General features: G+C 46.3%; 1 protein-coding gene across 1 annotated transcript in view; it reads right to left on the bottom strand.

Moving 5' to 3' along the window:
* Nucleotides 1-3,801: 3,801 nt before the first annotated feature.
* The window catches only part of LOC143942261 (ribonuclease inhibitor-like), a 90,071-nt gene continuing 81,836 nt past the window's right edge, over nucleotides 3,802-12,036 (bottom strand). The window contains exon 8 of the mRNA XM_077463504.1: nucleotides 3,802-3,958. Coding sequence (XP_077319630.1) covers nucleotides 3,838-3,958 — 121 coding nt within the window. The 3' untranslated portion in view covers nucleotides 3,802-3,837. The remainder of the gene's footprint in view (nucleotides 3,959-12,036) is intronic.

Genomic DNA, 12,036 nt, shown 5'->3' with positions numbered 1-12,036 from the left:
GCTGTTTCCCCCATCCTCCATGTAGTTTATGAACAAATTAAATAGGATTGGTCCCAGCAGGGAAGCCCGGGGGACCCCACTATCCACCCCTGACCATTCCGAGTACTCCCTATTTATCACCACCCTCTGAACTTGCCCTTGTAGACAGTTTTCAATCCATGTACTCACCCTATGGTCCATGCCAACGGACCTTATTTTGTACAGTAAATGTTTATGGGGAACTGTGTCAAATGCTTTTGCAGAATTCAGATCCACCACGTCTGCGGGCCTCCCTTTGTCTAGATGGCAACTCACCTCCTCATAGAAGGTTGGTAGATTGATTTGGTAAGAACAATTCTTCATGAATCCATGCTGATTACTGCTAATGATACCGTTCTCATCACATTCCCACCAAACTCATGCAGAACCCTTTTTTTTGTCAGCACCAGAATCGGATCACATTGTGTGTTCACACCCATGCGATCCGATTCTGCAAATCACGCTGCATTTTGCAAATCGATTGCGGAGTTTCATTAAATGAACATACACTCCGCAATCGGTTGACATGAGCAGGTTTGCAATTTAGCCCCCATTCACATTGGGCCAGTTTGACATGTCAAATCGCATGCCATATAGCAGCCTATTGCCAGCAATGGCACCATCCGAATCCCAAAAGTGGCTCCTGCACTACTTTTGGCAAATTCAGGGGCGATTTCAATAGACATCTGTGTATGAAGCCGCAAAGATGTCTCTCAAATCTCCCCCCGAAGTTGCACTGAAATGCCGGTTTGAAATGTTGCGAGTTCAGATGAAAAACCTGCATTCAGTATGACCCCCGGCTTAGATGGGGGGTGGATTTGCAGGAAATTTGCTGTAAATTCGCACCACGTCCAGTGTGAACCGACCTCAGGGACCTTTTTAAATGCAAAACTGATTTTTTGCAGTTTTTGGTTCAATAGACTTCAATGGAGAAGCTGCAGAAAAGCAGGTAGTGCGTTTTTACCGCCTTTTGGCACAATTTCCATTTTTAAATCTGCCCAACAACAAATTTAAAAATAAATAAATAAACAACTAAAATGCAAATTGCTGTTAAAAAAAAAAAAAGCAGAAATCACTGCAGAAACGCTCAAAATCAACATGTATAGATATGAGCGGAGCCTAAGCCCCCATTCACACCAGTGCGACTTGTCATGCAATTAGACAGTTCCAAATCACATGACAAGTTGCATCCTATTGTCAGCAATGGAACCATTTGAATCTGTGTGACTCCGACTTTGCTCTATGCACTGATTTGATAAAAAAAAAAAAAAAAAAAAAAAAAAAAAAGGTTCCTGCACTATTTTTGCCGATTTCAGGTGCGATTTCCATAGACATCTGTGCATGAAGTATCACAGATGTAAGCCAAGTAGCACCTGGTGACCTGCTACTATGAAATCATGCGACTTCAAGTCGCACAATATAAAAAGTGGCATCAATGTGAACCATGGCTTAAAGTGATTGTAAAAAAATTCATTCAAATTAAAATAGAAATGAAATGCAAAACATTTTTGTATAAATAAAACAAAAAACATAAATATATTTTTTTCCTTTTTATAAGTGATCACATTCCCTCTATTCTCAGCTGCATAAGAACTGGGGGGGCAGAAGCAGCAGCACACTGTTCTTCCCAGTGAATGACTGTGTGGGGGACGGGGGGTGTCAGGACAAGTCTGATCATTGGAGGAGAGCACACTGAGTTCCCAGCATAGCTCGAGAACTGACCATGGTGTGCTCTCCTGCTTAGTGTGGTCAGTATTTAAAGTGGTAATAAACCACTATCTTTTTTAAAACCTGCAAGGCAATGGCATAATGTGCTAGTATGCAGTACATACTATTACATTATGTGAGACTCACCTTACAACAAAGCCCTCCAGTGGCGCACTTTCACCACTGACAGGGCTTCCATCTTAACCCTCTTCTGTCCGGGTTCAGACTTCATGTTGTGTGAGTGGGCGAAGCCGCCATGATGTCACTCCTGGTGATTATGGCACAGGACTCATTTATACATGTCTTTATGGACCTTGCTTTGTGCTCTGGTGCACAGTCATGCTGGGACAGGAAGGGGCCGCCCCAAAGTTGAAATTGTCCAAAATGTCTTATTATGCTGATGCCTTAAGAGTTCCCTTCACTGGAATTAAGGGGCCAACCCAACCCCTGAAAAACAACCCCACCCCATAATCTCCCCTCCACCAAATGATTTGGACCAGTGCAAAAAGCAATGTCCATAAAGACATGAATGAGTGTGTTTGGGGTGGAGGGACTTGACTGGCTTGCACAGATAGAACACCGATAGAACACATTTGGGATGAATTCGAACAGAGATTGTAAGCCAGGCCTTCTCATCCAACATCAGTGCCTGACCTCACAAATGCACTCCTGGAAGAATGGTCAAACATTCCCATAGACACTCTCATAAACCTTGTGGACGGCCTTCCCAGAAGAGTTGAAGCTGTTATAGCTGTAAAAGGGTGGGCCAACTCAATATTGAACCCTATAGACTAAGACTGGGATGCCATTAAAGTTTATGTAAAGGGAGGTGTCCCAATACTTTTAGTAATATAATGCAGATTAATTCCTGTATCATGAGCACCATCTAGAAGTCAAAATGTAGTATACATTGCCAAATTAGATCTTTCAGAAAACTATTCTGCATTTTGCCCACTAGATAGAGCTGACAACACAGAAATGAATCTTTTAGAAAAATGACAGCGCATTTTGTTTGGCGTTCACAAATACTTCTGACATTCCGAGAAGAAATGATTTATAAAATGCCCCCTAAGTAAATGTATTTTGCAATTTTTTTTGGTGAGAAATTATTTCATGGGAATCATAGATTCATTTTATGATGGTAATTTATTTTAACAGGATATAAATTAGGGATGTACCATTATATCAGCCGCTGAAAATGATAAGCCAAAAATAGGATTATCTGTGTTTTGCTGATAAAAAAGTGCTAGTAATAGTGTGATGTGTCCTACTCATTACACATTTTATTTATTACAACTTAAAACCGCATTAAATGTCACGAAAACCCTGGAATGTCCTGTGATATGATGTGCAGTATATGGTCTGCGCCCCATTAATGTCACCCAATAATATCACCACCAATTCTCTTCTCTAGTTGTACTCTTTGTATTCATTATAATCTAGAATATCACTCAGTATTATAGAGAATGGAATCCCAATCCCTGCTGTGTATGTAATGATGAATACATAGACTGATGATATATAGTAAGATTTTCGTACACCTCCATCCCATCCCCCATTGGGGTCCCCCCAGCACTCTTCAAGGGCTACTCTGTCCCCTGATTAGCCGCTCCCAGGCTGATGGATCTTCTGATGAGTCCTCCTGTATTGTCCTCCTCCAGCACACAGCTTCATACAAACCCAATTCTCAGATCTCCTGCAGAGATCAGTCCATGTGGGGGACACGGAGTCCGTGGGGAAAGGCCGGCAGTGACACATTGGGGGGAGATTCCATTCAGAGAACAAGGATCCCCCCACCATGGGGGAGGGGAGGGGGAGCCGGCTGTGTAAGATAAATACCGGCATGACAGATAAATGTCGGCTGTGTTCCCTGAGTCGGGTTATATAGGAAATGTTCAGTTTTTATCTTCATTACAAAACAGAATCCCCCATTGTGTCCTGGTGTATTAGTTCATCTGTGATGATCCATTCTCCTCTTGGGTCAGGTTTGTTCAGATTTATATCTCATCCTCATCCTCATCCAGAGAACAATGTCCCCTCCCCTCCTCCATTCACAGCAATGTCCTCTCCCCCTCCTCCATTCACGGCAATGTCCCCTCCCCCCTCCTCCATTCACAGCTGTAGCTGATTCTCCTCCTCGGGGGTCATCATAGAAATCTTCATTTCTGGTCGGAGATTTTTCAGATTTTCTAGTTCTCTTCTTGATTCCTCTGACAAGCGGTATTTTCTGATCCTAGAAGAGAGGATATAAACAGTCATCAGATCTCAGCAGAATTGTCTCACATTATTTCCCAGCATCCTCCAGGATATATATTAAGCTCTCCACACACATTAAAATCTGATTTTACAATCTCTGTTCGATCTTCCAACACATATGTAGAGTGAGGATCTGTCTGATTGTATAGAGACTGATATGATGGTTTAGGTAGGTCCTCATCTTATGAGGTTCTGGAAGATATAAAGCTGATTGTACAAAGATTGTATGGTCAGATTGTACTGTGTGTGATGGACCTTACACCATCCTGTCACCTTCTTGTAGGACTTTACCAACTAAGAAGTGACACTGCACAATGGAGGATGATGGGAGATATCAGATTATATAACAGGAAATATTCCTCCTCATTGGTCATTTGTCCTGTAAGATGTTCTGTGATGCACGAAACCCACCAATCACAGTCACACTTCTCTTTCTTTCTCATCTAATGAGGGACAGAGCAGTTTAGATAAGTTTGGGTTATACTGCCACCTACAGGAACCTCTGACACTGACAAATGAAAAAATTGTTGGCCAGGCCAGGATAATCCCTCCTACTCCCAGCATGCCTCAGTGTTTTGCTTGTGTCCTAGGAGGATGGATGTCTTTTCTCTACTCTGATGAGAAAAGTTTAAAGCGTTATTAAACCCAAAAGCAAACATTTATTATATTGCAGCTTACCAATTCTTAGATGTGATGGCTGTAAAAGATTTCCTTTCTTTGGCTTTCTTCTATTTTTATTTGGTGAACCAGTCAACAGGTATTTTCAAAAGCACAAGATCTCCAGCAGAATGTATCAGTTTACATGGATGAGACAAACCATTTAACACTGGCAGTCGGTGATTAATATGATCAGCTTTTATTTATTCATGCAAAATTTTTATCCCCCAAAATGGTTTGCTGTAACTGACTATAAAGTGTGAGCTGGAGTTTGGCTTCAATTTGTTAGTGTATCTAAATCTGCTAATACATTTATCACAACTTTTCAGCCGACTAAAAATGCTCCTCCGGAGTTGTGTCTCACTAATACAGGAAATGTCTTACTGGCCAGACCACAAGGAGATAACAAAGGAATAAAACAAACATGAATGCAGCCACCACATCTAATGATTGGTAAGCTGTGATATGACATTTTTGGCTTTGGGTTTAATACAGCTTTAACTTTCTTGCAGCTTTTTTCTTCCATTCAATAAAGATTGTTGTTACATTATTGCTGATCTGATGTGTAAATGCAGATAAGTGGATCCTCCCCATGAGACTGGACATGTGTGACTAGACTCTTGTATGCCGAGTCTCTAAAGCCCATGAAGGATAAACCTGTACCTGAGGAATCAGTCTTCTGCCATTACTCCCAACATAAACACTCTAAGCCCACGTACTCACGGTCAGAGATTTTGCCAACCAAATCCGTCGGATTTTGCCCGTCGGATTTAGTCCGACGGATTGTGTCCGAAACTGTTGCGTACACACGGTCGGGCCAAGTTGGCGAAAAATCCGATCTTTCAGAACGTGATGACGTAATTTCGTTATAATGGGACTACATTCAGGCTAGTAGTCAATAGCTTTGATGTAGGAATTTGATCTGAGCATGCGTGGCACTTGGCCCGATGAAAATGCTCTACACATGATCGGATTAGGTCCGGCCGGCCCAGTTGGTCGGGAAATATTTCCAACATGTTGGAAAATTGGGTCGGACAGAGATTCGGACGGAATCAGTCCGATGCATACCACACACAGTCGGATTATCTGACGACACGGTCCGATAAGACTCATTCCGACAGATTCTCCGACCGTGTGTACAAGGGCTAAGGGCACTTTCACGTCGGTGGTAAAGCACTGCTATTTTTAGCGGCACTTTACCATAGTTTTTGCTTTGCTTTTCAGTATACACCACTCCTACAGCACCTCAAAGATGCTGCTTGCAGGACTTTGAGTGTCCTGCCAGTGCACCACTCCAGTGTAAAAGCCCTCGAACGTTCGCACTGGAGTGAGAGGAGAGGCGCTTTACAGGTGCTATAGCATCTGTAAAGCTTCTCAGTGTGAAAGTAGCCTTATTGATGTGGTGAGCACCACTTTAAACCTTGAAGAACAGCCAGTAGTGATGGCTAACGTTCGCGGCGGGCCCCATTGACTTCAATGGGAGGCGAACTTTGCAAACCTACAGGTCAAATTTGCAGCCACAAAATAATTAATAGCTGTGCAAACATAGTCCCACCACATGGCCAATGACATAACACATGTATGAGGTGAATCTGGGATCGACAACTACAAGCATTCTTTTTTTATATGGGAAATTGTTGTGACAATTCAGGACTGTGGAGAGCATGAAGACAATGGAGGAGAGGGAAGGTCAGGGTAGGCAAAGAAGAGGGTGCAGGAGATGATCACCAGCAGTGTGACATACAGCAATGACACCTGCACCGTGATAGAGTCATCTGACACCAGCACCATGATAGAGAGCACTGACATCAGCAGCGTGACATACAGCACTGACAGCAGCACCGTGATAGAGAGCACTGACATCAGCAGCATGACATAAAGCACTAACACCGCACCGTGATTTACAGCACTGACAGCAGCACCGTGATAGAGGGCACTGACATCAGCAGCGTGACAGACAGCAATGACACCTGCACCGTGATAGAGAGCACTGGCATCAGCAGCGTAACATAAAGCACTAACACCAGCACCGTGATATACAGCACTGACAGCAGCACCATGATAGAGCGTACTGACATCAGCACCGTGATATACAGCACTGACACCTGCACCATAAGCAGCCCCAGGAGGAAGTCAGCATAGCACAGGGATGGTGGGAGCCCCTCATAATGAGCATAGCACAGGGATGGTGGGAGCCCCTCATAATATGCACAGCAGAGGTACAGCCCCAGGAGGAAGTCAGCACAGCACAGGGATGGTAGGTTCCCCTCATAATAAGCAGCCCCAGGAGGATGTCAGCATATCACAGGGATGGTGGGAGCCCCTCATAATAAGCAGCCCCAGGAGGAAGTCAGCACAGCACAGGGATGGTGGGAGCCCCTCATAATAAGCATAGCACAGGGATGGTGGGAGCCCTTCATAATATGCACAGCAGAGGTACAGCCCCAGGAGGAAGTCAGCACAGCACAGGGATGGTGGGAGCCCCTCATAATAAGCAGCCCCAGGAGGAAGTCAGCACAGCACAGGGATGGTGGGAGCCCCTCATAATAAGCAGCTCCAGTAGAAATATGACACCGCTCAACCTCTTCAAACAGGAGGGTATGGGCATATAGTACGGTGTGCTTTTTTTGGACAAGGAAGTGAGCCAAATGAAGAAAGAAGGTCTGTGTGCTCGATTAAAAAAATCGTTTATAGACATATACATGGTCTACTGGTCACATGTGTTGAATTCCTCCGAGATCCATGCTTCATTCATTTTTAGAAATGTGAGGTAGTTAACACTGTCGTGAGCTAGGCGAGTACGCTTATCGGTCACGATCCCCCCTGCTGCGCTGAACGTCCTTTCGGACAGGACACTGGACGAGGGGCAAGCCAACAGTTCGATTGCAAATTGGGCAAGCTCTGGCCAGAGGTCAAGCCTGCCCACCCAGTAGTCCAGGGGTTCATCACTCCTCAGAGCGTCCACATCGGCCGTTAACCCAATGTAGTCGGACACCTGGCGGTCTAAGCGTTCCCTGATGCTGGATCCGGATGACACCTGTCAATGGGTCGGCTGAAAGAATGACCTCATATCCGAAGTCACCAACACATCTTCAAACCGGCCTCTTCTTGCAGGAGCTGTTGGATTGGTACCCGCAACTCCTTCTCTGGGAGTGGTAATTGCTCCTCTGCCAGCGCACGCAAAAGCAGAATGCAGCATTTCTCGAAGCAAGGCCTGGAAGTGCTCCATTCTGCCAGCCATCTGTGACGGTGGTAACATTTCCGCCATTTTGTGTTTGTAGTGGGGGTCTAAGTACGTTGCCACCCAGTACTGGTCCTTGACCCTTATGCTTTTTATACGGGGGTCCCTATTAAAACACTGGAGCATTAAGGCCACCATTTGCACTTAACTGGAAGCAGTGTGGTGGCCTGGCTCCTGCTCATCATCCAGGATAATGCCGTCCTCTTCATTCTCCTTTCCCAATCCACGCACAACAGGGATCCCAGAAAGGTTTAAAGCATGCTCTTCTTGCTCCTCCTCATCCGCCCCGACACCATCCTCCTCTGACTCCTCTTCAGACTCCTGTTGTTCACTTGTCTCAGAGTAGCCCCCCGGGAATTCATCCAGCATTGCGACTTCCTCATCTTCCCGCTCCTGCTCCTCCACAGCTTGATCAATGACACAACGCAGTGCACGCTCCATAAAGAAGGCATAAGGTACCATGTCACTGATGGCGCCATGGCTGCGACTGACCAGTTTGGTGATCTCCTCAAATGGCCTCAGAAGTCTGCATGCGTCGCGCATGAGCAGCCACTGGCGCGGTGAAAAAAAAAACAGCTCCCCAGAACCTGTTCTGCCGCAGAGTTCATACAGGTAGACGTTAACTGCACGTTTCTGCTGGAGCGGCCTATCAAGCATATAGAAGGTTGAGTTCCATCGCGTCGGGCAATCACAAATAAGACGTCTGACCAGCAGATTGTGTCACCGCTGAATGTCAGCAAGGCGAGCCATGCCCGTGTAAGATCTTCTGAAATGGGCCGAGATTTTCCTTGCCTGCCGCAAGATGTCCTGGACCCCAGGGTATTTGACAACAAATCGCTGCACGACCAAGTTTAAGACGTGTGCCATGCATGGCACATGTGTGATTTTGCCCTGTTTCAATGCGCTAAGCAGATTGGCACCGTTGTCACACACCACTTTACCAACTGTCAAATTGAGAGGTGTTAGCCACTGATCTGCCTGTGAACGCAAAGCTGAAAGGAGTGCCGGGCCAGTGTGGCTCTTGGCTTCCAGGCACAACAGACGCAGCACGGCATGACAACGTCTCACCTGGCATGTCGAATAGGTTCTGGGGAGCTTGGGCGGCGCAGCGGAAGAGACGCTAGCAGCGGAAAAGGAGGAGTCAGCCGAGGAGGAGAGGGAGGAGGATGAAGTAGGAGGAGGAGGAGGAGGAGAAGGGCCAGGCCTGCATGCAATCCGTGGCAGTAAAACCAAATCTACACGGGTGCCATGGGTTACATGCTTGACGGCCGTCAGAAGGTTCACCCAGTGAGCAGTAAAAGTGATATACCTTCCCTGCCCGTGTTTGCTAGACCACGTGTCTGTGGTCAGATGTGGCACCGACACTGTGTGCCAGAGATACATTCACTTGCCGCTGAACATGGCCATATACCTCTGGGATGCCCTTCTGTGAGAAATACTTCCTTCCTGGGACCTTCCATTGTGGTGTTCCAATGGCCACAAATTTGCGAAAGGCCTCCAAGTCCACCAGTTTATATGGCAGTAGTTGGCGGGCTACGAGTTCTGACAAGCCAGCCGTCAACCGTTGGGCAAGAGGCTTATCCGGCGTCATTTTTTTACGCTCAAACATTAGGCCCACGGAAGCCTGCCTTTTTGCAGAAAAACGTGAGCTTGGCGTGATGGAAGGTGGAGTGGAGGACAATTGTGAGGAGAGAGGAGAAGGAGAAGTAGAAGACGAGGCTGGACGGTGAGAGCCTGGAGTGTGGCTTTGTGTGTTCCGTTGCTCCCACTGGGCTCGGTGATGGCTGCTCATGTGCCTTCTTAAGGCCGTCGTCCCTAGGTGAGTGTTGGGCTTACCGCGACTAATGCGCTGACTGCAAAGATTGCAGATGGCAACGCTATTGTCAGCAGCAGACACGTTAAAAAAAGCCCACACTGGGCCATGTGCCGGTGTCCTGGGAGCGCCAGATGTGACCGTACATGGTTGATGACTCGCTCCTGATACATTTGCAGTCTGCTTTGTCCCTCCTGTGCAATGCAAGTTATTCCTGCTTCTCCTCCCTATGTGCTGGTCCATATGTCCCTCTGAACTCCCCTCCTCTTCCTCTCTTGTGGGCACCCACGTGACATCACTAGACACGTCATCATCGACGTCACCTTCCCCACCGCTATAAGTAGAGATCTCGGAGTAGGCAGCAACACCGGGGACCAACCTCCTCCTTGGGCTGATCTGGGTACTGTCGTCAGACTGCTGAGTAACGGTTGTTGCTACCTCCTCTTCCTGATCCAATACCAAGAGTGGCTGCGCATCAGAAATGTCTTGATATGGATCAGAAAATAATTCATGTGACTCAAGCGGAAGGTATGTGGTGGTGGTGGTGTTGTTGGTGGTAGTGTCTTTGGGGGTGCACATAGCAGAGAGTGAAGAAGAGGGTGCAGATCGAGAGGATGAGGAGGGTGCAGAAGAGTAAGGCTGAGTGAGCCACTCAACCAAGTCTGGTGTGAATTGAACGCACCTTCTGCAACTTCCCACTTTGGCTCAAGCCTGTTGCTCCTGCCCTACCCCTACCACCCCTGTGGAAGGGCCTGCCTCTTCCTCTGCCTGTCATTTTTTAAATGACCCTGTGACAAAACTCTCAGTCCCTATACTGATAAAGGACTGCTGCAGTATAGGGCAGCGGTCAGCAGTAGTGCACCTCAACCCTATGTATTGTGGACCTAAACCAGTCCTTAAGGAATAGCAGACTGTACCTCACTCAACCCTATGTACTGTAGCACCCTAGACAAAGTTACCATTCCTTATAAGGACCTTTGTGGAACAAGTAGGTTGTGAATGATTAGCAGACTGTACGTCAGTCCCTATACTGATGAAGGACTGCTGCAGTATAGGGCAGCGGTCAGCAGTAGTGCACCTCAACCCTATGTATTGTGGACCTTTACCAGTCCTTATGGAATAGCAGACTGTACCTCACTCAACCCTATGTACTGTAGCACCCTAGACAAAGTTACCATTCCTTATAAAGACCTTTGTGGAACAAGTAGGTTGTGAATGATTAGCAGACTGCAGCAGAAGGGCAGCAGTCAAGTATAATATTCTTTCTATATTTGAAAGAAAGAATATTATACGTGTACAAGCCTATTACCATACCAGTCCTGAAAAGAACCTTTGTGGACCTAATAGTAACAGCTACTGATTAAACTGACTGTCCCTGCAGCACACAGCGTCCTGTCCCTTTCTCTACACTGACAAAAGACACTCAGGCTGCTGCAACGATCACTAGCACAGCACTGCCTCAAACCTATATTCTGAACTACACCTAACACCTATACCAGTCCTGAAAAGAACTTTTGTGTACCAAATAGCTAGTGATTTGGGTCACTGCAATCTCTTCCTGCTCCACACAGCAACCTCTCCCTATAGTGACAGAAGAAAGAATGTAAAATGGCCACCGGATCGGGTCTATTTATAAGTTAGGGGGAATGTCCAAGTGTTGTAATGTCTCAATTGGCTGTCCTGTACCCCATGATGGATGTGTCATCATAGGTCAAAGTTCTTTTACACAGTAAACACGGAAGTCCGCCGATCGGGCGGACAGCGAACAGCCCAAATTCGCCGCGAAACGACTGCCGGGCGAACCGTTCGGCCATCACTAACAGCCAGTCCCCTCCACCAGTACTCTCCCCAGTCTAGGCTACTTAGGGGCTCCTAAGACCACAAAGGCCTTTCTGATTGCAGTCTTCCTTTATGGAGAATGGTAAAAACTTGACAAGCTCATTGTGTCTCCCAAGCAATCTGCCATCCTTGTAACCATTTGAGAAAGAGTGTGTTAAAAAGTGGTGTGCCCACTCCATGGAATCAGCAGTATGACCCATTACTTGAAGTATCTGGATCAAATCCTAGACACGGCTCAAGCCAGAGTATTCCTTCCTTGGGTGAAACTTCAATCTCTCTGCTCCCAGACTGAGACTCTTCAGTCCAGGAGTCTTTTATGAGGGGCTCACCCATAAGTGCAGCTAGATCTCTTATAACTATGAGGTGTAAATGTTTGATAAGAGTTATTATTATAATTTATAGAGGATTTATAAAGCACCAACAGTTTGCTCAGTGCTTTACAACACGAGGGTAGACAGTACACTTACAATACAAATCAATACAGGAGAGATCAGGGGGCCCTGCT

The sequence above is a fragment of the Lithobates pipiens genome, unplaced genomic scaffold, assembly GCF_037356315.1.
Source record: "Lithobates pipiens isolate NorthernLeopardFrog02 unplaced genomic scaffold, aLitPip1_a1.2 Scaffold_30, whole genome shotgun sequence".
NCBI lineage: Eukaryota > Metazoa > Chordata > Amphibia > Anura > Ranidae > Lithobates > Lithobates pipiens.
This window is presented reverse-complemented; position numbering and strand designations above follow the sequence as displayed.